General features: G+C 42.4%; 2 protein-coding genes across 2 annotated transcripts in view; one reads left to right on the plus strand and one right to left on the minus strand.

Moving 5' to 3' along the window:
• The window catches only part of CFAP43 (cilia and flagella associated protein 43), a gene marked incomplete at its 5' end in the record, with an annotated part of 41955 nt that extends 32308 nt beyond the window's left edge, over positions 1-9647 (minus strand). The window contains 5 exons of the mRNA XM_083867012.1: positions 2502-2652; positions 3585-3752; positions 6536-6632; positions 7434-7687; positions 9574-9647. Of these exons, the coding sequence (XP_083723138.1) occupies positions 2502-2652; positions 3585-3752; positions 6536-6632; positions 7434-7687; positions 9574-9647 (744 nt within the window). The remainder of the gene's footprint in view (positions 1-2501; positions 2653-3584; positions 3753-6535; positions 6633-7433; positions 7688-9573) is intronic.
• Positions 9648-12171: 2524 nt separating this feature from the next.
• On the plus strand, positions 12172-18357 carry LOC310912277 (glutathione S-transferase omega-1-like). Its single transcript, XM_083866735.1, has 6 exons — positions 12172-12282; positions 12376-12484; positions 13994-14216; positions 15191-15292; positions 17448-17554; positions 17819-18357. Exons 1-6 carry the CDS (start codon positions 12249-12251, stop codon positions 17970-17972), a joined length of 729 nt encoding a protein of 242 aa, XP_083722861.1. The 5' UTR covers positions 12172-12248; the 3' UTR covers positions 17973-18357.
• The last annotated feature ends 6459 nt before the right edge of the window (positions 18358-24816 follow it).

Raw genomic sequence — 24816 nt, forward strand, 5'->3', positions numbered from 1 at the left:
GCTAATCCTAAAATGAGATTATGTAAATCCCAAAACAGATTGCTTCATGGACTGTGCATTGGTATGGTGGTGCATAATAATAATAATAATAATAATAATAATAATAATAATGCTTTTTTTTGAACTTCTCTTTTTAGTAGCACCTTGTCAAGGAAAGAAAAATCCATGATGGACTTTTGCCACAAAAAGTTTTATAAAAAGACAATGGAATAAAATTGGTGCTAGAGATGAAATCAATTCAAGTGGGCTTGATTGTCCCACTCTGCTCTGCACTGGCGCTCCCTCACCTTGAATATTGTGAGCAGTTTTGGTCACTGCAATATAAGAAAGATAATAAACTATAAGAGAGGCCAGGAAAATAATTAAGGGTGTAGAGGGGGAGCTTTATAAAGAGCAACTGGAGTCACTTCGTCTTTTCAGCCTGGAGAAGAAGAGATTGAGGGGGCACCTCCTTGCAGTTCCTTGTGAGGGAAAGAGGAGGGGCAGACACTGATCTCTGCCCTGTGGTGACAGTGACAGGACCCAAGGGAATGGCCTGTATCAGGGGAGGTTTAGGTTGGACGTTAGAAAAAGATTCTTCACCAGAGGCTGGTTGGGCATTGGATGAGGCTCCCCAGGGCAGTGGGCAGAGCCTGACAGAGTTCAAGAAGTGTTTGGACAGTCTCAGGCTCATGGTGTGACCCCTGGGGATGGTCCTGTGCAGGGCCAGGAGTTGGACTCGATGATCTTTGTGGGGCCCTTCCAACTCAGCATTTTCTGTCTCTGGTAAAGCACGTTTAAAAAACTCCGATCTAGAACAATCTCATGCAAGACAAAAAAGGATGGAAAGCTGTAGGATATGGAATACTGTAGGATATTTCAATTCCTTTCCCTCTGCTGCCCCGCTGTGGTTTCACTTGGATACATAGCCAGGCTCCGTGCATGGAACACTGACACTCTTCCAAGAAGCAAAGCAGCAGACTGGCAATGGGCTTGGCTTTTCCGTGCTGGGCTGGTGGAAAGAGGTGCTTAACTTGACAGGACATAACATGTGATTTCCCTCCAGCGTCAGAGCTTAGAAGATCTAAGAGTGCTCAGTTTTTCTGCTCGGTTAGAGATGGAGTTTATATGCACCGGCATGAGTGGAAGAGAGAATTAGTGCTGTAAGGAACAATAAATTGAAGTTCTAAAAAAATTTACTCAGCTACCATATCCTGGAGCAAGGTGAAAACATGCCAGAAACAGATTCATTGCCTCCCAGTGTTAAACTGTGAGTGTAGAACCTCACAGTTCAGTACACAGGAAACAAAAACCACCACCACAACAAAAGGATCAAGAGCCTGTATTACCAAAAAAACCATTTCATTTCTAAATAACTTGTTGCTCATTACCTACCAACAGGGACAATCAAAATACACCCATCTAATAATACTGGACAATAAATAACTATCAAAATATTTACCATATAATTTGAAAGAAAAGAAAATCTTCAATGAAGACTATTAGAACATGTTACTCTTACTCCAGAAATTTCTATGGATAAGGAGAACATAATCACATTGAAGGTGCTAAAAAGAAATCTAGGTTTTTCTGAAGGCAGTGCAGCTGGGAATTCAAAAATCTCTAGTACATATATCTAGTATGGCTGAAAGCACAAACTTTTCCATGTGGAAAAGTTCACAACATGGTTCTGCAAGTTCCAGCATAAGAACCTACAGAAGAACTTAAAGGCATCCATTCAAGGACAAATTCTATTAAGCCTCACAGACTTAATACAAGAACTGCTTTTTCTCCAATGCTTCTTGTAATTCACATCACAGAATAATGAACAAAGTGGGTTTTGCAGAGTTCATCATCTGCACATACCCTAAGAGGCAGTAAGGCAGAAGAAAATGCCAAGGCCCCAGAGGAGCACGTATTATCAATTTCAAACAAATTGAGAACCTTTTGAAGCCTCTAAAAAGATGCATCTCAAGGGAGGATAAAAAGTAAATAATCAAATACAAGTGAGACAAATGGCAAGGTCCAACACTTAAAGTGGTATGGGAATGTATTTCAGGAGCAGGGGTTGCTGTCTGGAAAAAAGCCTTCAATGTTTCCATAGCTTGTGACATTTTCAACATCAGAAAGAAGGCAATCCCAAAAGGAAGTAAGGATACATGAGGGTTACTATCAGTTTAACATGGGAATAAGTTTTCAGCAGGTCATTTTAGCTTGGGCACAGTTAAATGCTGATACCCTTCATACTTCTTCTGGAATACAGATTCAAGCCTCCACTGGACAGATACATGACTGTACTAGGGCCTGTGTCAGATATCTCAACTCTGTACTGCACAATGCAGCAGCACTGTGCCTTCTCAGTCTCCTGGCAAAATGGATTTCAAAAATATTGTTCAGGTAACAGATCCACTTACTGGGTTGTATTATTTAATATGCATTAGAATTCTGAATTTATTAACACCTATTTGTATAGGAAGTATAAAGACTTAGAATAGTAAAAAAGGAAAAAAATCAGTAAGTACCACAAATGTTTCTGCTTCCTCTCCTTTCAGTCCAGCAATGGCTGAAATGGGCAAATCAGGGCCATAGTATGGATCATCATTACGAAAAGGTGGGAAAAACAAATCCTCATGAGGACTCACAGTCCCACAGTTATCAGGGAGTTCCACAGGGCTGTGAAAAGGCAAAGGACACAGTCTGAGGAGAAGAAATATGAGCAATAAATGCTGACACAAAACAGAGAAGCTGTTTTCAAATTGGGCTTTATTTCTGCAAAAGTAACGGAGGAAAAGTGAGTATGCCTATGCATTTACATAGGCATTCTGTAATGCCAAAAGGCACAAAGCCCTTTGGTATTTTTTTCAAATGACAAATTAAGGCCTTGTTTATACTTTCATTAGTGTAACTGTGACAATATGTTGATGACATTAATAGTTAATGAGATTAAACACAGTTGGGAATGGTAGAGTAGCTGCCACCTCAAAGTATGTACGAAATCGTTTTATACGTCAAGACCTCCATCTTGAGGGATACATGCTTCTTTTATACCAGCCTCAAAAAACATTTTGGCATAAATAAACTCTAGTTTCGCTGTGCTCAGTGAATTGCACTGACAGGGCCATCCTCTCTGGACCTCTAAATTAGCCCCAGAAGTTGGAAATCACTTTGAAAACTGATACTGCTTTTGGTACAATTTGTGATTACAACAAGATATTGTTTAACTATGCTTACTAGGGACAAATTGATCCAAATTTGATGGTTTCATAGCTACAAAAGCAATGCTCAACAGAGCCATTTACAGAAAAGTAGTCCAGCCACTATCTTTATTCAGTCCCACAGCTTTTGAACAAGCTGCCAAAGCAGCTGATTAGTATTAACTTCATGGTGTGCATCATCTGGTCATGTGAGTACTAAGAAATGGAATCATAAATTTAATTCACTTGATTGACTTGACAGATTTATAGTGGTTGTGATTTAGCAATTACTGACTGCAATTGCTAGGTGAACTGAGACTAAATCCTTTGCAAATAGATGTGTGTTGCTACTCTTGGTTATTAAAATACCCTTGTAGACGTTGCTCTTAGTCTACGGGGTGTTCTACTCACTGTCGTGTAAGGTAATGCTCGTCCTTGCTCCTTTCAATGCACCAGATGGAAACAGAGCTCTCAGCAACAAAACACAGCTGCTGCCAATTCATGGGGTTAAAACTCAGAGAGGTTCCTGTTAGCCCTGGCTGAGACTCACTGCACAGGAGGATATTTTCTTGCCAGTTCCTTCATTAAGGAGAATAAAAGAAAATCAAATCCATTAAACAGGTAAAAAACATTGAAGCCAAAGGTCTGGATGTGATTAGGACTGATGTTCAAGATCCAGCTTGGAAAACAAATACTTTGTCACTGACAAAAAATTTCTGCTGTCAAATAAGTAAGGTCCTCTTGAGAATGAAAAGGATGTGGTTAATTAGCCACACATAAAATTATTACTGCTAGAAAATGATTGAATAACTGACATTTTAGAAACATTATCAGGCACTCCCGTTTGTGAAAAGACCAATGGTCAGGAGAAATGGATTTTTTTTTCATTAGCTCCATCAGTGACTACTAAAATGGGCCCAAACAATTAACTCTTCAGCACCCCAGCCTCGTTTTTCCAATCTGTAACATAATGACTATAATGCTTGCACCTGGAAGGTGTGATAATGAGGAAACAAACCACATTCAGCCTATGATTATCTATGGATTAATTACCTAGGTAATACAGTAATTGTGCTGTGAGTGCAGATCTACAAGCTATGGCTGCATTAACTAACTTGGACACAAACCAGGGCAGTTTGTGTGGAGCTGTTATGTGTAGCTAACAGAAATCTGGGAATCTGCTTTCTGCTGACTTTTCTTTTGTCCAATATAACCTATTTTATGTTTTCCCCATCTAATTTGCATATTTTTCAATATTCAGATTAATATTTGATGGTGTTTGCATTTTTAGGTTCTATTCAAGAACTGATTACCATCATTTGAGAAAATGGTTAAAACTGTTTCTTAATTTATTGGACAATCTATCTGACTGTTAATCTAAATAACATTTATAGCTTTAGTATTTGTCATTATTGCTGAGAGGAAAATCTAAAATGCATACACTGCTGTAAATGGATTTAGTATAATCCCTTAGTCTGGCTGTAATAAATTCACTCACAGAAACAGTCATGAAGCAAACAATGGTTAACATTTATAGCATATGCAAAAAATGGGAATTGTTCACACACATGCAGTAGCCCTCAGTAAAATTACAGGAAGCTATAAACTACAATTCTGACTTTTAAGGATATCTGTGTACCTTGCTTTCTAAAGATCTGTCAGCATCTTCTTGTCTCATACCTACCAGATAATGCCAACAGGGTTTTACAGTAGATAATTTGTTAAGATCTGAAACTGTGGTGAAACATATATCTGAAAAGGAATCTGACATTAAATTTCTCATTTGAACAGAAAAGAATAAATATTAGGGATTTAATGTCTCAGATGAAAGACAGCTTTTAGCTATCCACAAGCTCTTTATATTTTGAGACTGACATCTTTCAAAACATCTTCTCTTATACATCTGATTCCAAACTAGCTGCTTAAAGTCCTGGGTCTGTGCAATTGTCATATAGTCATGACATCTAATGCTCAACACTGATTTCTGACATCTCTACACACACATCTCTTTAATAAATGCACAATATAATCCAATCACAAAATTGAAGGTCCTGATTTCACAGTAAAGTCACACACCTCTGTTCAAATTATTACACATTCTAAGCTTAATATTCTAATGTAATTTTATTTTGTTACTAAATTCTTTGTGACTTAGGATGATTTTTATGACAATTACCTGCTGATAGTGGTAACATACTGATTCAAACTGGTTAAAATTGTTTGGCCTTGGAAATTACTACTACTTTAAAGCTTTTAAACATTTCTAGGTATTTCTGGTTTTAAGCATAATCTAGAGAAGTCTTTCAGGGTGGTGCATTTTTGTTTAAGAGCACATAATGAGCACATTGGAGCACGTGTGTTACTTCTGCTGTAGGTGACAAGTGTGTCAGCTGTCAGGCCAGTGAGCCTTTGCTGCTTTCCAGTGTGATTTACACAGGCATCATTCTTCAACTACTCTGTATGATCGGAGTTCACAGCAAACATTATTCTTCTTCAGAAGGATAAAGAAGAGGCATCCATAATAGTATCTCATTACTCTCATTACTGAAATTCTGAAATTTCAGGAGTTTCTGTATCTTCATTTATAATTGTACAAGAAAAGATCATCAGTAACTGAGACTATACCAGCTATTCCTTACATGTCCTTGCTTGCCCTTCTCCTACTTCATCCTCCCCATTTATTTTGAAGTGCTCAGACTCCACAGTAAATGGGAGCTTGCTGGCAATGGAGGCAAGAGCAGGATTGTATTTTACAGTACAATTAAATATCAAATATTTTACCTTTCTGTACCTGCACTGCATTATATAATATTTCACATCAATGAGCAGAAAATTATGATCTAACCCAGTGATCCAAGTTAGTGTTGTGTTAGTTAATGTTCAGATCACTGAACAAAACTATAAGCCAAAACTAAGATCAAGCAAAAGTAATTAAGAGGACCACTGAACAGTCCAGGGGGACAAAACAGTACAAATCAGCTTTAGAACCCTGTTCCTCTTTTCAGCAGGCAACTTTCTTCCACAAACAGCATGGTGTTCAACTTCCAGCAGTGAACAGATAATTAACTAATGCTGGAGGCTCTGGAAGCACTCCAAAAACAAAATCTGGAAGAAGGTAAAAGATAACTTTGCTACAGCTAACAGCCATTTTGACTAATGTCTACTAAGAGCAGAAAATAAACAGCAATTTTGGTACAGAAAGTTTGCAGACAATGATCAGTCAGGAAAAAAAAAAAAAAAAAAAGAGATGAAGGCAACCAGTATGTGTTCCACATTTGTTAGCTTAATCTGTGCTAAAACAGTAGTCATACAAAAATATTAATTAAATACAAGTGGTATAAGAGATTTTTTTTTACTCTTACCATACTGAAAGAACAAACTCTGGGATTGAGGAGTAACTGGCAAGATATGGGCCTCTAAAACTAAATGCAAGTAAGGTATAGTCCAGCTGAGCATCACCTGAAATGTAAAATTAAAGAACATGGTCTTAGGTTGTCCCAGACTTTATTTTATAATACCACAGACACTCTTCTCACTTCCTTTATATCCACCTTAACTATTTAAATATTCTTCAGGACTTTGATTTCTTCACTGCAGATTCTTCTTTTGATTTGATCATAAAAATGTTCCCTTTGTATCCCTGCTTGGATTTTTTTCAATTTCCTTTCCAATAATACCTTGAAATTGTAAAGTATTTTTCCCCAAGTCCCATGAAATCCTTTGCAGTCATAATTTTATTCATATACATGAAAAAGCAAGTATTGTGATCCTTATTTAAATGGCAAGGGAACTGAAACATGAATAGGGTAAGCAACTAAACCAAAGAGAGAAATTACATGAAGCAGGCAAAGACATACATTAGATTCTGGACTCCAAAGTTTAACTGCAAGAACCCTCACTCCCCACATCCTGGATTTCTCATCTGGCTTTCAGCAGTCTGCTTGGGAATCTACTGCAGTATGATTTTATTGCTTATTCTGACTACATTTTCCTAAACCTATTCCATTTAACTCCTTTTCTTTTTCTTTTCCTTTTAAATTAGCTTCATTATGTATGGTCATATTCCCCCCCAGCTTAAACCTAAATCAATTCCTTCCACTGCTTTCCATGAATCTCTTCATGAGACAGTCACAGGACATGTGACAGGTACAAACAGTCCCTGTTTTTCAAGTCTTATAAAAAAGCCCCACGACTTCAGAAACTGATGATTAAAGTATTGTTTTAATGAAATTATGATGATGAGGGTTACCACATCAGTACCTTTTAATTCTGTCAGTTTACTCAGTTCTGGAAAGGTGTAGATGTGTATGAGGGGATTCAGTTTCCTGTCAGAAAAGGCCACCACTTGACTGTTGGCACTTGCTGCAAAGGCTCCCACCTGGCCAGCCTGACACTGCACTGCTCTTGTTTTCTTGGTTTCGATGTCCAGGAAGAGGATGTAATTACCACAAGGGTAGCAGACAGTTTGATTGTTGATAAAGGCCAAGTTCTTGTTGGAGAATCCCTGAACCCAACTGGAAATAGAGCAACTGAAAGTTAAAACATTAATCGGACACATATTTCTCAAAATACTGTGCAAAAGGGAATGTTGTAACCTAAGTTACAGTGAACTAATGACTGGGATTTGTTAGACTCATACGATTGTTGCAAAACCACAACAACTAAGATCTGGTATTAGGAGTCACTAGTTCAGCATTTCCAGAAACATAGGGTCAATCTTACCCTGATGGAGCACAAAGGACTGGCATAAGAACATGGAGAGATGTTTTTATTTCTTTCAGTTTTCACAAAAAATAAAGTCAGCCGAGTTCACAGGCTCTGGTTTCGTTCTCACAAACCCCAGGGTATAACTTTATTTGAAAGAATTGCATGATCTATAATTGGGACCCAATTGTGTTTGCTTAACCTTTTTGCACTTTCATAGTTCATCTCGTACACATAAAAAGTTTAAAGGTACGGCTTCTGTTTATATGAAAAAAACCAGGAGGACTGTTCTGCTTTAAAGACTCCAGTACTTTAACATGATAAAACTCTGGAATGTAAACAGGATGTGTTACACAAGCACTGAAATAAATTACTGAAGAGGACTCTGTTTATGAACTTGAAACATGTCAACAAATTCGCAACTGCTTGCAGATGTTTTTACTTTTCAAAAAGTGTGTGGACAAACATCAGGGTTGTTTTACCACAGGGATTTGCATTTACCACCAAGTGAAGATGTCAGTTTAGCCAGCTGGTACCATGGCAGGAAAGTTCCAGCAGTGTGAGATACCCTCTGTACAGCACTGCTGTTAGCATTCTCTCTTTGAATTATCATTCAGAAACATCCCACCTCTGCTCTTTTTCCAAATCAGAGAATTTGACTGGGAGAAACCTTTGTTCTCTGCAATGACCAGAAGCATTTTTACACTCCTTTCACAAACATAAGTCAGTCATAAAACCAGCTCAGTTGCTGATCTTTTGTACACTTCAGAGAAGATGGTGCTAAAGCCTCAGCACTCTCATACTTAAGAACATTTTAAAATTACTGGTCTTGAGATAAATTAATGTCCAGCAGTAACTTCCCATTATATTTTCTGATGAGTTTCTGTTCTTGGCTTCTTTTTCTACATAGGAGTCAAGTAGAGCCAGAGAGGACTGGGAAGACTGATAATGTGGAGATGAACTGAAAGCCATGGCAACAGAGGAGACATTTCAGCTGATAATGTTTTTCTGGGCCTTCTTTCATACAGGAACAGGTTGAACAGGGGTGCCCTGGCACATGAGACCTCTCTGAACATGTTTGCAGAACTAGCTCTGTGTTTTTCTAAAACATTAGGTCTGAATCACTGGAAACGAAACATTTCTAATTTCTGCTTGTGGAGGTATAAAATGGAGAAAACTCGTACACAGGGATAAATTAATAGTGGTGACAGTAAAATTCATCATTCTTATACATCCAGTAAAGGCCTAAGGGCACAAGGGTTCAGGCTGTTATAGATAAAAGAGATAGATAGATAGATAGATAGATAGATAGACAGACAGACAGACAGATAGATAACGTCTTTACTGTGCAAGCGACCACACACTGGAACAGGTTATTTGACAGGCTGGGGAGTCTCCCTCCCTGGAGCTCTTCCAGAAGCATCTGGAGGTAATCCCACACACCACGCTCTGGGATGGCTCTGCCTGATCAGGGAGGTTGGACCAGATGACCTACTGCGGTCCCCCGAACTCGCCCTATTCCCTGATCCCGTCATCTGTGCCCTGCTCCTTTCCCTCTCCCGCCGCGCTGCCCTGACAGCCCCCGGCAGCGCAGCCTGCCTTCCTCTCCCTGTCTGACCGCCCTGTGCACGGCGCAGGACGCCGCACAGCCCAGCCGGGCTCAGGAGCGTGAGGGGGCAGTGCCGGCCGCCCCCACCTCACTTCCAGCGCGGCCTCCCTGCCGCGGGCGGCTCCCTCCGTGCCAGGCCCCTCCATGCCGGGCCCCTCCATGCCGGGTCCCGCCGTGCCCGGCCCCGCCGCCATCGCCACCGCCGCCGCCGCCGCGGGACCCCCGCGCCCTGGCAACAGCAACGGCACCCGCCATTGGCCGGGCTCGGAGCACTCAGCTGATTGGCCCGTGCCCCTGCGCCAGCCAATCAAAGAGTATTTCGGGTCCCTGAGGCGGGTATTTAAGGGCCCTGTGGGGCGGTATCCTCTCTGCCCTAGGGGGAAGCGTGAGGGGTGTGGTAGGAGCTCTTATGGTTCATAAGACGGGGTAGTTCTGCCCCTGAGTTGCTGATAGCTGTGGCTCTTAAACCTGGGCAATCATTGTTGCTGAATCGAGTGTAGGAGTACATTAGTCTTGGGGGAGAGACTGTGGGTTCTGTCTCTTGGCCGCCCTGTGTGTCCCTGCAGCGGGTCCAGTGCCATCTGCCCGCCTCTGCAGGACAGCTGTACCTATTTCCCATTGCCTCTTGTGTCTTTCTGGAGTTACCATCCCTAAAGGTGCTCAGGAGGGGTCTGGGTCTGGTGCTGAGTGATTTGGTTTAGGGGTGACAGTTGGACTTGATGCCCTTGAATGTCTCTTCCAACCTTGATGATTCTGTAATGTACAAAAGTTCTTCTTGGATTGTGTATGATAAAGCTCCTGAAGCTTCACAGTGAGCTGCGGAGTTTTCCCCAGGAAAGAAGAGAAAGCACAGCTGCAGTCTTTCCCTCTGTACTTGAAGATTTTAGCCTGGTAACACAGGGACCTCCAAGTATTTTAAAAATAGAAGAATTTCCTTTCCTAAGGTGTTGGAGTCCTAGAAAACCCTTTCACTAAGGGAGGATTGTTATTTATTGTATTGCTTGTGTTATCTTGCTGTTACTTCCCTGTACAGTGGCAGTGTGCAGTTGTGCAGTTCTGGCGTGCACTCACAGTGCTGGAGAGCAATAAAGGGAGAATGGCATTTCTGTCCAGAGGCAGCAGGACAAGCCCATTCCTTAACTCTTGTCTCCACAGGCACTCTGCGTGCCAGGCAACACCAGGAGAAAATGAGGAAGTGGGCTTATTTTCTTTGGTGCTTCTGAGGGCCTATTTTGGCGTGTGGGTCTTGTGATGCTGGTTTGAGTCCCTACATGCCCGTCTCCAGGCTGTGAGTTAGCAAGACTGCCTGGGTGTTTCATAATTGCCTTGAGAAATCTTTAAATTATTTTCTCTATTTTCATCACCCAAAATATTGCTGAATCTTTACTAAGGACAGATACTTAGGAGAGTAAGGACTGTGTCCTCTAACACAGTTGGGGTTTTTTTTAATGGTAGGGGCAATTATTTTGTTGGCAAAGAACACCTTATGTACAGGTTCTGTTTGCTTAGGGCATGGCATGCAACAAATTACCACTCCCTTTCTGTGCTGAGCTGCTTAACAGATGCGTAATCAAGCAGCAGTGACTCAACAAAAATCACGTTCCTCCACTGGAATGGATAATGGTGTCAAGTCATGGTTATGTTACTAGTGACCACCTTGGTGTTTATCTGCAGGTGAGATCACCACAGAAAATATTGGTTTTTGTGTCTGAGGCCCAGCTTCAGTGACAAAACCAAACCAAAACAGGTAGGACTTGCCCCCTGTGCAAGTATGGATCTACTGACAAGACTGAAGAATGCTCTATTAGCCTTGGGGGTTTGATAGAGGAGTGTGCATTGCCAGGAAGACCAGGATTTTCCCTCTCTTTGACAAGAGCTGTGCCAGCTCACTGGTCCCTACAAATGTACTATTCATGTACAGTGCCAACCTGAAGGTTAGTGTGTGGACCCACAGGGAGGGAATCACTTTAGCTCTGTGGTCAGAGATCAACTTGGACACCGTGAATGTGTGAAAATCATTAAGAGGAAAACGCCTCCATTTCCATTATTATACTCCAAGGAAAGCTGGTACAAGAAAGGTCCTGGTGCCCTAATCTGAAGTGAAGAGGGAGCAAAGGGACAGATGAGACTTCAGTCTGTGCTTTGGTTCTTTCTTTTGCCCTATGCACTGATGCTCCCACAAAGTTCCTGTTTGCAGAAGCAAGCGTGAATCCCTCTATAACTGCACTGCAGTGATTAAGTCAGATTTAACTTCTATACCCTCTTGTTTGTTGGGTTAATGTCTCTTCTCAGGGTGTTTATCATCAAGCAGAACAGCTGCGGGAGAGATAAACCCTTCTTGTTACCCTCCGGGTGGGGTTAGATCGGGTTTTGGAGGGTGGAGGAGGCACTGAGGGAACCTGGTATCTCAGCAGCTGCTGGAGGCGCTGGTGATAAATACACGTGGTGAGGTGGCGCTTGGCCGCGGGTGTCCTGTTTCCACGGGAATGCCGGAGCTGGCTGTGCAGTTTGTAAACGGAGAGAGGGAGAGCACTGAGAGCAGCTGAACGCCGCCCGTCCCAGCTGGGAAAAGACCACCGGAGCAGCTCTCCGGGCCAGCAGCGGCAGCAGCGCTCCCCGGGCCGGGAGGGAGGGAAGGGAGAGAGGCGGGGCCGGACATGGTCCTGCGGCGGGCGGTGCCGGCGGCCCTGGGGCAGGGCGCTGCCGAGGGGCAGTTCCACATCGGGTCAGTCGCTGATCGGAGCCCGTAGCGTCGTGTCGGGATGTCGGGGGATCAGTCCCGCAGCCTGGGCAAGGGTAAGCGGCGCGGGGCCGGCAGGGCTCACCGGCTGGGTGGGGGGGGCCGCGGTGACAGCCCCTTTCCTGTCCTGTGCTCTCCTCTCCCCGCAGGTAGCGCGGCGCCGGGCCCTGTGCCCGCGGGGCTGATCCGGCTCTACAGCATGCGCTTCTGCCCCTACGCGCAGCGGGCGCGCCTGGTCCTCCGCGCCAAGGGCATCAGGTGAGCGCCCCCTCCGCCCCCGGGCCCGCCCGGAGCCCGCCTGCCTCCCCTCGCTTGCCTCAATTAAACAGCCCCCAAAGGACTGATTGACAGGAGGCGTTCTGTGAGTCATTTTGCTCTAAAGCTTCAGTAAGTAGGATGAAATCAGCTGCATAAAGGCCCAAAGTAAAAACCAAGCTGATTTTCTTTTGTAAGTCTTGCCTGTGATAGCTTGCCCTGAGTAAATAGAGACAAATAGTGAGTAGAGACATGACATGGGCTGTTTGTTTTTGGTGTGAGTGGCTGTGGAAGTTCTGGAAGTTACGAATATTCAATGTTTCTCTTGTGTCACTGCCCAGCAAAACAAGTAAGTGAATAACCTTTTTCAAAGAGGAAATGTACAGTGTTCCTATAATATTGTCTTGTTCTGGTGCTGTCCTAAGTTAATGAAATTCAGTGCTTGTGTTTGTTTCTTTTTCAAGATAGCCGTGTAATTTAAGCATTCTTGAATGGGGTCTAATGTCTCCCTCAGGTGCAAATTAAAATTAACTCGTTTTCCCATATGTTTCTGGTACTGCCAAGTCCAGGGCCTGCCAGTGGTTTGTTAACCAACACAGGGCAGGGAGATCCTGTTGGAATAGGGAATGCTAACAGGTCTCTTGATAGTAAGATGAGAGTTGAGTTAGTTTTGTTTTTCACACGTTTTTGGTTTTTTTTTGTTTTTTTTTTTTTTTTTTTTTTTGGAAGTGTAGATGCAATAAGCTTCTGAATCAGTTTAATTATGTTTTTATTTAGCGTCTTTGGACTGAATTTGGAGCTGGGAGGTTTGTTGTAGCACAGTGATTTTGGAGGGGTTTTATGGCTACCTAGATGTGATAGTTACCTTCTGGTAACTTCTCAGTTGTTTTGAAGGTTCAGCTGTGTTTAGGAGACCTTTAGGCTTACTAGGAGTTTTCTGGGGTCACACATATAACTCACAATATAACTTCTGTTTTTTTTAATATATACATATTTCCCATGTATTTTTTAAAAATCAAAATCTATTTGCCTTTACCTTGAGCACTTGTTCTGTATGAGGCCATAGGTTAGGAAGATAAGTAGCTGGGATGCTCTCCTGATTTGTTCTTTGGTGTAAGGGCAGGTTAAGGTTCAGGTGCATTTCTTAATTTTAGTTTATTTGCAATCAACTACTTCTTTCTTAGACTGTCCCTGATCTCAAATGTGATAACTGTGCTGAGTTCTAATCTTTGTTTCTAGCCTGGTAGCTGGGTGCTTGTTAAACTGATAAGACATGCATACAATCTGCAAACAACTCATTACAAGTCAGTGCCTATTTCTCCTGCAAAGGTCGCAGTATTTCTGTGTCAAAGGATTAGTCCTGCAAACAACTTCAAAGAAAATGGAGTACAGGGGATTGAGGGTTGAGCCTCCCAAGTACTAAACTGTTGGGGTGACTGCATTTCACCATGGTATGGGGTGGACTGGAGCAGAACTGAGCTTCTCTGGGTCTTGTTTCTTTTGCTCTTTTAGCCATGAAGTAATCAACATCAATCTGAAGAACAAACCTGAGTGGTACTTTGAGAAGCAGCCCTCTGGGCTGGTTCCTGTTCTGGAGACCAGCAAGGGCCAGCTGATCTGGGAGTCCCCAATCACCTGTGAGTACTTGGATGAAGCATTTCCAGGGAAGAAGCTGATGCCTTCAGACCCATATGAGCGAGCCTGTCAGAGGATGCTCTTGGAAGACTTCTCAAAGGTACTGTGTGATCAGAGTGGGACTGTGTTTCTGACTCCACCATTGCACCAAAAACTGCATTTCTGTTGCTGATGTTGCTTTCATCCTTTAAGGCAGATTTTTTAATGCAGGGATGAGCATTTAAATAAGCAGAGGGGATATTTGGGGCCTTTTGCTGAGAGCACATATAATCCACTGTGTCTCTGAACTGCTCCCAGAATTATGTGCAGGGAAGGATGCAGGAAGGCATCCAAGCAAGTGAAAATTTGTATGACTGAGGTAGGGTTTTGAGCATCCTCCAATAAAGCAAAGGTTAGCAGACCAAACCAGCTGAATATGTGAGACCTGGGAAGTGACAATTGCTGTATTTTATTCTGATCCTTTCTGTAGGAAGTACTGTGTGAATGCAGGATGTGGGAAGTGCCTGCCTGAGAGAGCCTAAAACCATGGACAAGAGATGGCACGTGGCTGTAAACATGGGACTTGTATAAGGAGACTGGTTTGGGCTCTCATTTGAGGTTGGAGCTGGTTGACTGGAATTAACCTCTCTGTACTTGCATGTGATTTGAGGAGTCTAGGAAGTGAAAGAATTCACTTGGATATGAGACAGGAAAGAAAGAAACAGAAGATACAAAGGGATGTGGACAAAGAAGAGGAATAAAAGGGAGAATATATTTGTAACAGGCCTTTGTAAATAGACTGAATGGAAAGAGGGAAGTGTGTTGCAAGAAAGAAAATGTGCAGATGGGAAACACTCATCACTATTCTCTTCTTATTACAGGACTAAAACTCATTATTGTTTGTATTCATTCTTCCTCTAGGCTTTTGCTTGCCTTTTCTGAAGTGTAAAGGATTTTTATGTAACTCTTCAGTATCAAATCTCTTAAGATTTAACTTGCATTTAATATCTTAAAATGTTAACTTAGAAGTTTTGAGTAACTAACTTGTATTCTTGTAATAGGTGCATTAAAAGCTTTATACTTTCCTTTGTATAGATACCATCACTGCTTTTCAAGCATGTTTTGGCAGTCAAAGATGGAGAGGACACCACTGCACTGAAGGCAGAGATTGCTGAAAAGTTTGGCAAACTTGAAGAGGTGAGAGTATTCCATAATAACGAGCAGATTGCCAGCCTTTATATGTTCCTTTTCTTCCTTTCATGCTGTGGCCTTTGGAGGTAGATCTCTCATTTACTTGGTAGTTACAACAAGAAACAATTGTTTTATTACCCTCAGCCCAGGATGCACAAGAGCATCATTAGAATAAATTTCAGGTAGCAAAACTGAGCTTTATCTAGCTAAACTAAACTGTATTTAATGATAAAGACTGTGTAGACTTGTGGAGATTTTTGAATTCTAGCAGACTGCTGTTGTCTTGGCTATCTTTGTTCTGCTTTAAGTGAAGGAGACCATGCAGCATGTACTAAGAGCAAGGGCTGAAGAGTCTGAGCTGCTGAAGAGCATCTCATCTGTGATGAAAGCAGTGCAGGTCCCTTGGTGATGACATGAAATCCTTTTTCATTTTGGAGCTTATCTCTGGGAGTGGGTGGAAGCAGAATGTAATGTGCCTTGTAGAAATGCAACCCTGGACCATATTCTGGTACTGGTGGTGTAATGCAACTTGAGTGGAGCTCCAGGAAGTGTCAGGTGGCTTTGATGCTGTATTAGCCACTTGACAGTCCATGTCAGGAATGGTTCTTGACTAGTCTGAACAGCTGTTGGACTTGTCTTTGTCATGAACCCATTCCTTCTGTCTTCAGCAGCCACAGCCAATGCTTGGGTGGATCAATTAAGAGGAGTTTCTCCAGATTATTTCTGTTCTGGTGCAAAGCTGCCCATAACCTTTTAGTACTTACCTAGTTCTAACAGTCCTGTGCATTTTGCCTTTGAGTCCCCTTGGGCTGCCCTAACACAATTGTTTCCAGGGAAGTCTTGTCCATCTGATTAGACTGAGGCTGGAGTAGTGCACAAGAAGAGTTCTTGGGGGAAGCTGTGTGTTTCACTTCCTTGAAATACAGATGTGTTAAACATTAAGAAAGGATTAACCTTCTTCCTGCTTGGTTAATACTGTGAAATAACTTGCTGTTCCTTCAGTGTCTCTATTTTTCTGTACCCTGAATGATTTTGCAGCAGCAGCTGATGGTCACCTGTGAATGGGAGGCCGGCACAGAGCCATGCAAACTTTCCTCAGTGTATTACAAGAGATATTCCAGAGGGGAAGTAGTTTGGAACACTTCTGTATTTTGATTTCTGCTGCCCAACAGAGGGGGCTGTGTTCCCATCTCTGCCCCAGTGCAGCTGCTGGTTGTGTTCTCCCAGACACCTGGGAGCTCAAACAGCTCTGTGCTTCCTGAAGGGCTGCTTTAAGATTTCTACTAGATCATGGGGTTTGTGGAGAGGGAATAAATGCCATATGAATATATAGGGTGGTGTGTGTCCAAAAAAAGTCCAATATTTGTGAGATCTTTTGAGTTCCACTTTTAAAGCACCAAAGTGCCTGAAAATGGAGCCACTAATGAATCTAGAGCCACTAACCTAATGAAAGAAGAGAACAAGGTCTGGAGGTTCTTTAAAGCATATTAAAATTGGATGACCATGACACTTGAAAATGCATCAGAGTCATAAATGTAACAGGAGAACTTTCTACATGCTTTGTGGCCCTGCTTTCTGTGCTGAGCTGTGAGGAGGATCTCTTTCTGGTGTAAGTTACACTTGCTTCCTGTTGCCTTTGCATCTGGAATCAAATGCACTTTGAGATGCAATGTCAGAAATGCTTCCCTGACACCACTTGGCCTCAACTGCCATGGGAAAAGAGTCCTTGCTAAAATGGTGCTCTAATTTAGCAGGATGATAAATTTAGCTGGATTTGTTGCTCAAGGAATTCATGTGTGTTGCTGTGTTTGATTAGTCTGTGCCCTTTGTACTTTATGACAAGCAAGAAGTCACAAACATTCTAAGCTAAACTCCTCTTTGTGCACATGCTGCAGCACGCTAGTGATTCATATTTTGTGGCAGGTTTTGAGCCTCTGGAGAGGAGCTGGGCTGAGTTTATGAAATAGCAGCTGTAGTATTAAGCTTAACTATACTGACTAGCTCCGACTATGCTAGTACTGTGTGCACAAGAGAAATGCAGTCTTTTGTTTGCTCACTGATCCCTGTAGTGTCCCTGCCTTCCATTGTGCAGTGGGGTTTTTGTGTAGTGTTGTGCTGCACTTTCCCTTTGGGGGCAGCTGACATCTCTCACCCTTCACAGGTTCTGGCCAAACGTAACACGTTGTTTTATGGTGGGGATTCAATCTCAATGATTGACTACCTGATCTGGCCATGGTTTGAACGTCTGGAGCCATTCCATCTGAAAGAGTGAGTATTTTGCCTGGCTTCTGGTGTGTTCTGAAGTGCCTCAGCATCTTTATTCCTGGTGTACACTGCAGCAGTGGGCCACTCTTGGGGACTGCTGACAAAAGCTTGTATTGTATTGCAGTTTGGGGAAAGCATCCTGCTCTAAACTGGACATTGTACTGGAACAGAGAAAGTAGCAAAATGAAACTGTTCAAGCTGTTTTGTTTCCTTGATGTCCTCCGAATTTTCCATTTGCATTACTCAGTCTCCTCCTTTTTCCTGTAGTGCTTTGAATCACACCCCAAAGCTCCAACGCTGGGTGGAGGCCATGAAGGAGGACCCTGCTATCAAGGCTATAATAACTGACCCACAGACATACAAAAACTACCTCCAGCTATATCTGAAGAACAGCCCTGAGGCATGTGATTATGGGCTCTGAGGTGCCAGTAGGAACATGCTGGCTGAAGCATTAGTGCTGTTTTTCAGTGTGGGAAGTCAGTGTAATTTGGTGGGGGCTCTTCTGTGGTTGCATTTCATAGTGGGGAATAAATCTTTGCTGAAAAGGCTGGGAAACTTTCTGTGAACTTCACTCCTTCCTGTTCAGGGAAGGATGTGCTGGCTTCAAGGAGGAGATGGAAAGTCATTGTTGGCCATGAATATTGCATAAAGGAAAAGTCTCTACTGAAGAGGTGATGGTCTATAACCTCTGGCCTCTTTGTAGGCATTGCAGTGGGCAGTCCCTGAACTGATGCTGTTACCTGATTTAAAAATTGTAATACTGGTGTCTTGATAATGAATAAAAAACAAGTCATGTTGTCTTCAAACAGTTTTTCCTTCCTGTTTCTGGGCAACTGTTAGTCACTGGACTGGATATACAGAGAGAGAGGAGCAGTGTACTGTAAAGGCTAAAACAGATAGTGTGGCTTGTGAAGTTGTGATTCCTGGTTATCTCTTCAGACAGCTCTACTGCCAAAATACTCACTTTGCAGCCCTGCCCACCCTACCCCTGCTGAAGTCATGTTTGCAGGAACCATCTAGGAAAGGCTTCCAGTTTTGGTTAGATATGCTAGGGGGAGAGTGTATGGCTATAATCCTTCTCTGCCCTTCTGAAGTACTGGTGTGTTTATTCTAGGTTCTAACTTAAAGGCTGGAGTAAGGAGTAAAGCCAACAGAAACAATATCCCGAGCAGAAGGACATTTATTTTCTGTTCTCAGAATTTAAAGCATTGCTCTGCTTGTCAAGGTGAAGGTAAAATTAAGAGAACAGAAATAGAAAGAGTTTAGTCAGAACATTATGCTGGTGATGTCTTTCTGCTAGTGAAGGAAATAGTATGTTCTGTTTCATCAGGTAGGTGGCAGGATCAGAGCTTTTTAGTTGAATATCTTTGAAGCTATCCTGTCTGTTAATATAGCAGTGTGGGGACAAGATTATTTGAATCACGAGCAGTCACAGGAAAAACTTCTTCCTCTCTTGTTTTTTTTTTTTCCTTTTTTCCTGTCTTTATCTATGACTCATTCTGGTGTTGCTGGGTTCTGTATGTTTGTCAGACCACTAACAACCCAAACTAGCCATAAATCTGGGGAATAAGCACAGAGAAAGAAGGCAAAGCAGCGTGTCCAAGGGCAAGGCAGTGGTTCCCATGGGGCTGAGGTGGTTGTCATGAGAGATCCAAGACTGTTCCTATCTCCCATTGCAGTGAGGTGAGGTAGCATAGCAGAATGTAGTGGCTCATGGTAATTGAGACACTGGGAGTCTTGGAGATTTTCTGGAGGAAAAGTAGACTGATCTTTTTCCTGTAACATGTTCTGCCCTGGCACAGTAACTCTGAGGTTATGCATGATTGTGTAACTTCAAGTAGGAAAGAGAAATTTGATGAAAAAAGAATGAGCAGGAACTTGGTCTGTCAGCCTGTGGCTATTGGAGGGACTTGTTTATGCTCTTACTAGCTTTAATTCAAACTATGCAGCTTTTCCCCTCATGTTTTTGCTTCATGGCTTTTAAACACATCTGGCACTACTTAGAGAAATAATAATTATGCTGCTTTTCCTTCCAGAATATTGTAATTTCTTTAAAAGTTTCCAGTCGGGATGTGATGCTACACATGTTTCATAGATTGTCAGAGGACCCAGAGGAAGCTGAGAGCTGTGAAGTGTTGTCAGGATGTGGATCTAGGCCCTTTCATTAGATTAAAGCAGGGTTTGGGCTTTATAAAGCCAGTGTCTCTGAAGCATTGTTGGTGGGATCTCAGTGGCAAACTTCCAAGAATTAACTGCAGAGCATTTTGGTTTTATTAGCAGCTCTGCTTTGTGTAGGGCTTGTTAAAAGCTGTTAGGATAGTGCTAGAATTATGTTACAGTTTGCTCCAATGTGTTATTTGACTGTAGTGGGAGATGTAACATTAGGGAGAGCCAGTAACACGTTAAGAGCAGAGATCAGCATCCAAAAACTGAAATGGCTCCAGCCAGACCACAGTAACCCAGAGATTGTATTATATGAACAGAAAGAAATGCTCTCCACATCTTTATTTAGTGGCTATAGTGTACCATTATAAATATGCTACTTCAGCAAAAAAAAAGTAAAATGAAATATTCTGCCTTATAATTTACTATTAAATATCTGTGTTCTAAACCCCCAAGCTGACAGCTGGGGTCTTGAACTCATTATAGCACAGCAAGAAATGCAGGCCTCAGGCAAAGTGTTTTTAATGTGGTAATGAATGTGCAATACTGACCCAGTCTTGAAAGGAAAAGACAAGTTATGTGGAATGGACTGGCTCTCTCCTTTCAGGGTGGGTGGGTGTAAAGGAGACATTTGCATTTTCAGTTTTGGTCAACAGAAGAGAAAGGTGGAAGTCAGTAAGGAAAGGATCAAGCAGATGAACAGCTTTCCTCTTTGGTCAGAGTTCTCCTTAAAACCTTCTGTGGATCAGATAGTACAGTAAGTATGGTTTTTACTCACCTGCTCCATGTTTTGCCTTTGAAAATTGTTGATGCTCTTGTGTTCAAAAAATGAGGGTGCTTTTTTGTTCGGTTGTTTTCTGTTATCGTGCCACCAACTATAACTGCTACTAGCACAGGTTAAAAAAGATAAATTCAGTGTCAAGTAAACAAGGACAGAGTTTGTCTTATAAAAATAGTATAGTAACATGGTGGAAAATAGATACTTCAGGTTAGCAAGGTACTGGGCCTTGTTCTGTCCTGCATTTGTAGCATGTCCCTATAACTTTACTGACATCCTTGAGATATTTGGACATCATACAAGGTGTAGTCCAGTGTTTGTACATTATAATTTTAAGATCCCTTATATTGAAGCCAAGAGAAAGGTAAAAGGAGCCAAGACAGGAGGAAGGAATAGGGATCCCAGGTTCTTAGATCTGAGAGGTTTTGCTGAGTTTTGGGTAAGTTGAGTGGGAACCTGGGTGAATAGGCCTGCAGCTATAACAGAAGGCCCTTGCTTGGGGAAATTGTTGAGAATTTTTTGTCTAGGGAGGTATTAAAAGGGTTCTTGTACTGAAAGTGATAGTAACTGGGAATGCTGGTTTGAAAAGTTCCAAAAATAATGTACTACAGACACGTGAACACTTGTGTCAACTCCATATAGATGCCTGTGAGTTTGTTGCTTTTCCAATCAATCACAAAGGAAGAGAAAAGGAAATATCAACTTTTTGATGTATTTCACTTAATCTGAGATCCTTACCATGCTTCATTTAGCAGCTGTCTGTCCTGCTCACCAGACAGGCCTGGCTATGGGTGCATGTGTTGGGCATGTGGTGTTGGCACAGTGTTACATGTGCTGGGACTGCTCTCCCCAGTTTTCCACTGTTGTGGCATCTGTGATGTTCCCCTGCATTAGCAGGGTTTGAGAACTGTTTCTTATCCTCTTTCCTGTCTTTATTAGTAGCCTGATTATTTCACCACCATTCCTCAGACAGAGATTTCACTCGGGAATGGCTCATGAAAATGCAGTCTCTCTAAAGTCACGAGGTCGGGTGCAATTTTATCAAATCACTCCCATTTTCTGTAAGATGGAAACGTCTTTTCTACTGCTGGTCCAAAGCCAGCAGGGATGGAAGTTGCTGATTTATCTGAGTGATGCCATGTGATGTCATTAGTATTTTTCCCCTTGTACAACACTATGATTTACTAAAACAGGAGTTTCGAAACTTGTCAGTGAAATGCAACTGTGCTTGGGGTAGAGTGTGACAGCTGTTAAGCAGTCTGCAATAACATTATCTGAGTCCAGGAGAGAGTGAGAATGCAGCTGGTATGGAGGGGGTGATGTATGGGGCCTGCACTATGCCTCTTACAGCATCTTCTGGTGAGCAGGAAGCAGCTTGTGAGAACCGCAGCACATGCTGCAGGTTTGTGTCTTAGAACCACCACCCTTGGCAAAGCTGATGGAAAAAGCCACCTCTCCAGGGGAAAGGGAGCCAGGAATAGGGGCACTGAACAGCCACAAGCTGCGTAGGGAACAGACAGTGTTTCCTGTAAGCTGCAAACCATTAGCATGAGTCACCTATGTGACTGCACAGCAAAAGCATAGGAGGACTGAGAAAAAAGGAGGGAAGAAGCTGTCAGCTTCAGACTGCCTGAAGAATCAGTGACGACCAGTGGAGACATTATGAATTAATGCTGTCCTTCCTGCAGCTCTCTCCTACCCCAAAGGATGTTTTGTGCCTTTCCTTCTGTCATTCAAACCATCCTCAGAAGAGAGCTCTGAACACGAATTTGCTTTGAGCCAATCCACAGGTTGGAATGTGGATGTTTTTTTCCTCTATACATTCATCACAGAACTCTTCCCTGTGCCTGTTTAGACTTGGAAGCAGAGTTTGTCTCCCCTTACGTGTAGTAATTAAGGCATGGTGATTAATCAGCTGTTTGTCTTTGTGGGAAGACAGCTCTGATACAACCTGTGTATTCAAGCCCACAGATTAGGTGCCTCAGTTCCTCTCCATATGCTTTATGTGTCTGGACTGTTCTGTGCTGGTCTAGCTCTGCTCTGGATCAAACCTTTCACTTCCAAAGCTTTGCCAGGTGTAGCTCTGGCAGGGATGTCAGTGTGGGGCTATAGTAGACAGTTGCATGTGGACAAGCCTTGTTTTTCTCTAGTTTTGCATACAGGAGGTCTGTAATACTGATATGGTGTGATAGCCCTGAAGGTGAACTGAGCTGGCAGGAATATCCTGCTGAGAGTGCAGAACACTTCTGTTCTGTGGGAACGCCCGTGTGATGGAGGCCAGGAAGGGCTGCTCTGGATCATCTGTGCTCACAGGCACAGGAGCCATCCGAGGCTGCCCTGCCCTGCTGTGCCCGGTGTGAGCAGGCAGGGATAAGATCTGGAACATATTCACAAGCTAAATACCATCTCCTTGAGGATTTGGGAAATCTTTGCTGATTCCCAGTAGAGGGCTAGAGAGCAAGACTGAAGGTTGGGAGCCAGGGAATGGATTTCTTGATTCCCAGCAGAGGGCTAGAGAACAAGACTGAAGGTTGGAAGACAGGAAATGGATTTCTAGATGCAGCTGGGGAGGTGAAGTGACAGGCTGTGTGCTGTGGTTACTGATCCCAGACCTGCCTAGCTCTGCCTCCTGGGCCTGTATTGCACAGTGTTGGATCCGGAATGTTACAGTGTCTGCAGAAAGGTGCCTATTTGGACTTCCAATGGCATTATAAGTGTCATGGCTCTTCTGCAAAGTAGGACAATAGAGAGAAACTTAGTCTTGTCTCCTTACATGACTAAATCTTTGAGTTGAGACTGTTAATGGCTGTGGGCCCACCAGTGGATTTGAAGATAGTTTCACATCTAAAATAGACTCTTTTTCCTGCTGAGTGCCTAAGACACCTTTAAGAACTTAATTGGTTTTATTTTTATTTTTGAGCACAATTTTTAACACAGTGCCACAGTCAGACATTTTACAGGCACTCAAATATCTGAACAGGCTGTATTTAAATGTTTCACCTCAGCACTTTCTGTGCTTCCCCCTCTGAGCAGATCAATAAAGCTAATATCTTTTTTTTTTTTCTCCCGCCTCTAACATTCTGGGTGAGCTCTGGTTTTAGCTAGACAGATTTATAATTACTTGTAAACTCAGAGCCTTTATTTGCAGAGGTGCTGCCTTTGAATAATGACTGAGAAGCTTTGTTCTCTGCCTCTGCAGCCAGAAATTTTACTTCCAGCAGTTGAGGAGTCTCAGATGACACTCTTAAATGTAACATAAATGGAAAATGAAGTTTCTTTTAAAAAACGCTGTAACAATAATTGATCCACAGTAGAGGCTTGCTCAGATTTCCCTTTTGAGACCAGATTAGTCCAACAGATATGATGGCAATAACTGTTTGCATCCATCTGCCCTTAAGGCTCTGCTGCAAAGTTGGGTGGATCATTTTGAGAGTAGCAGAAGCAGTAACACAACTCTGCATTTTCTCACAACTTATTTCTTCAGGTCAAAGAAGACATGAGTGCTTACTACCTTTTACTGCACTGGAAACATTTAAAATACCTCTTGTGCTTTTGAAGCATTATGAGAGTCTCTGTCTCATATCCATTTGCCTGCTTGCTTAAAGATTATCAGAGGTATTTCTGAGCTCCATCAAATTGAGAGAAAGTTGTTTGATGGATTCAGAAGCTACTTGGAAGAAGATTAAAGCACAGGCCCTCTTTCCCCCTGGCTCATATGTGTGAACACACCAACTGCACAGGAGACTGGCTAAAAATAACCTAGTTTATGTTCCCATAAGGAATTTATCATTTCAGAAAAACACAGGACTGCCTGGAATTTGGAATTTTACTTGGAAGGGATGCAACAACTCACATGTTTGGTTGGACCTAATGACCTAACACCATGAGATATCCTTTTCCCAAATAGAATCCAGTTGAATACAAGTTAAAATCTGATCCTCTGCCAGTGGTATTTGGGGACAGACCTGTGTTAGCTTTTAGTGCTGCAAGCAACAAACTGTAATACAGAGTTGAGCAGAGTGGATGGAACATGTTCTATATGTGGGCAAATCCTGAGCAGTGTCCCATTCTGAGACCAGTGTTATCAGTTTGATCCCTACTTGGTACCTTACTGAATTCATGTTAGCATGCTTGTGAGTCACCATATCATCTGAGGTTGCTTTTGCCTTTTTTTTTTTTTTTTTAATAGCACAAGTATTTCTGCCTGCTTCAAATAAAGGAGATTGTGTCTTTGCTCACAGCTACCCCATAAGTGATAAAATGTCATTAGTTAAATTTTTAAGCTAAAACCCAGTCTCTAGTGGGTGACTTTCTCTTTCTGCTC

This window comes from Zosterops lateralis (genome assembly GCF_965231275.1).
Source record: "Zosterops lateralis genome assembly, chromosome: 8".
Classification (NCBI taxonomy): Eukaryota; Metazoa; Chordata; class Aves; order Passeriformes; family Zosteropidae; genus Zosterops; species Zosterops lateralis.

Excerpts from the sequence above, each read along its gene's own strand:
- LOC310912277 (XM_083866735.1), top strand. The coding sequence starts at position 12,249 with ATGTCGGGGGATCAGTCCCGCAGCCTGGGCAAGG. Across the intron at positions 12,485-13,993 it reads CTCCGCGCCAAGGGCATCAG|CCATGAAGTAATCAACATCA; the intron begins GTGAGCGCCCCC and ends TTGCTCTTTTAG. Across the intron at positions 15,293-17,447 it reads AGTTTGGCAAACTTGAAGAG|GTTCTGGCCAAACGTAACAC; the intron begins GTGAGAGTATTC and ends CACCCTTCACAG.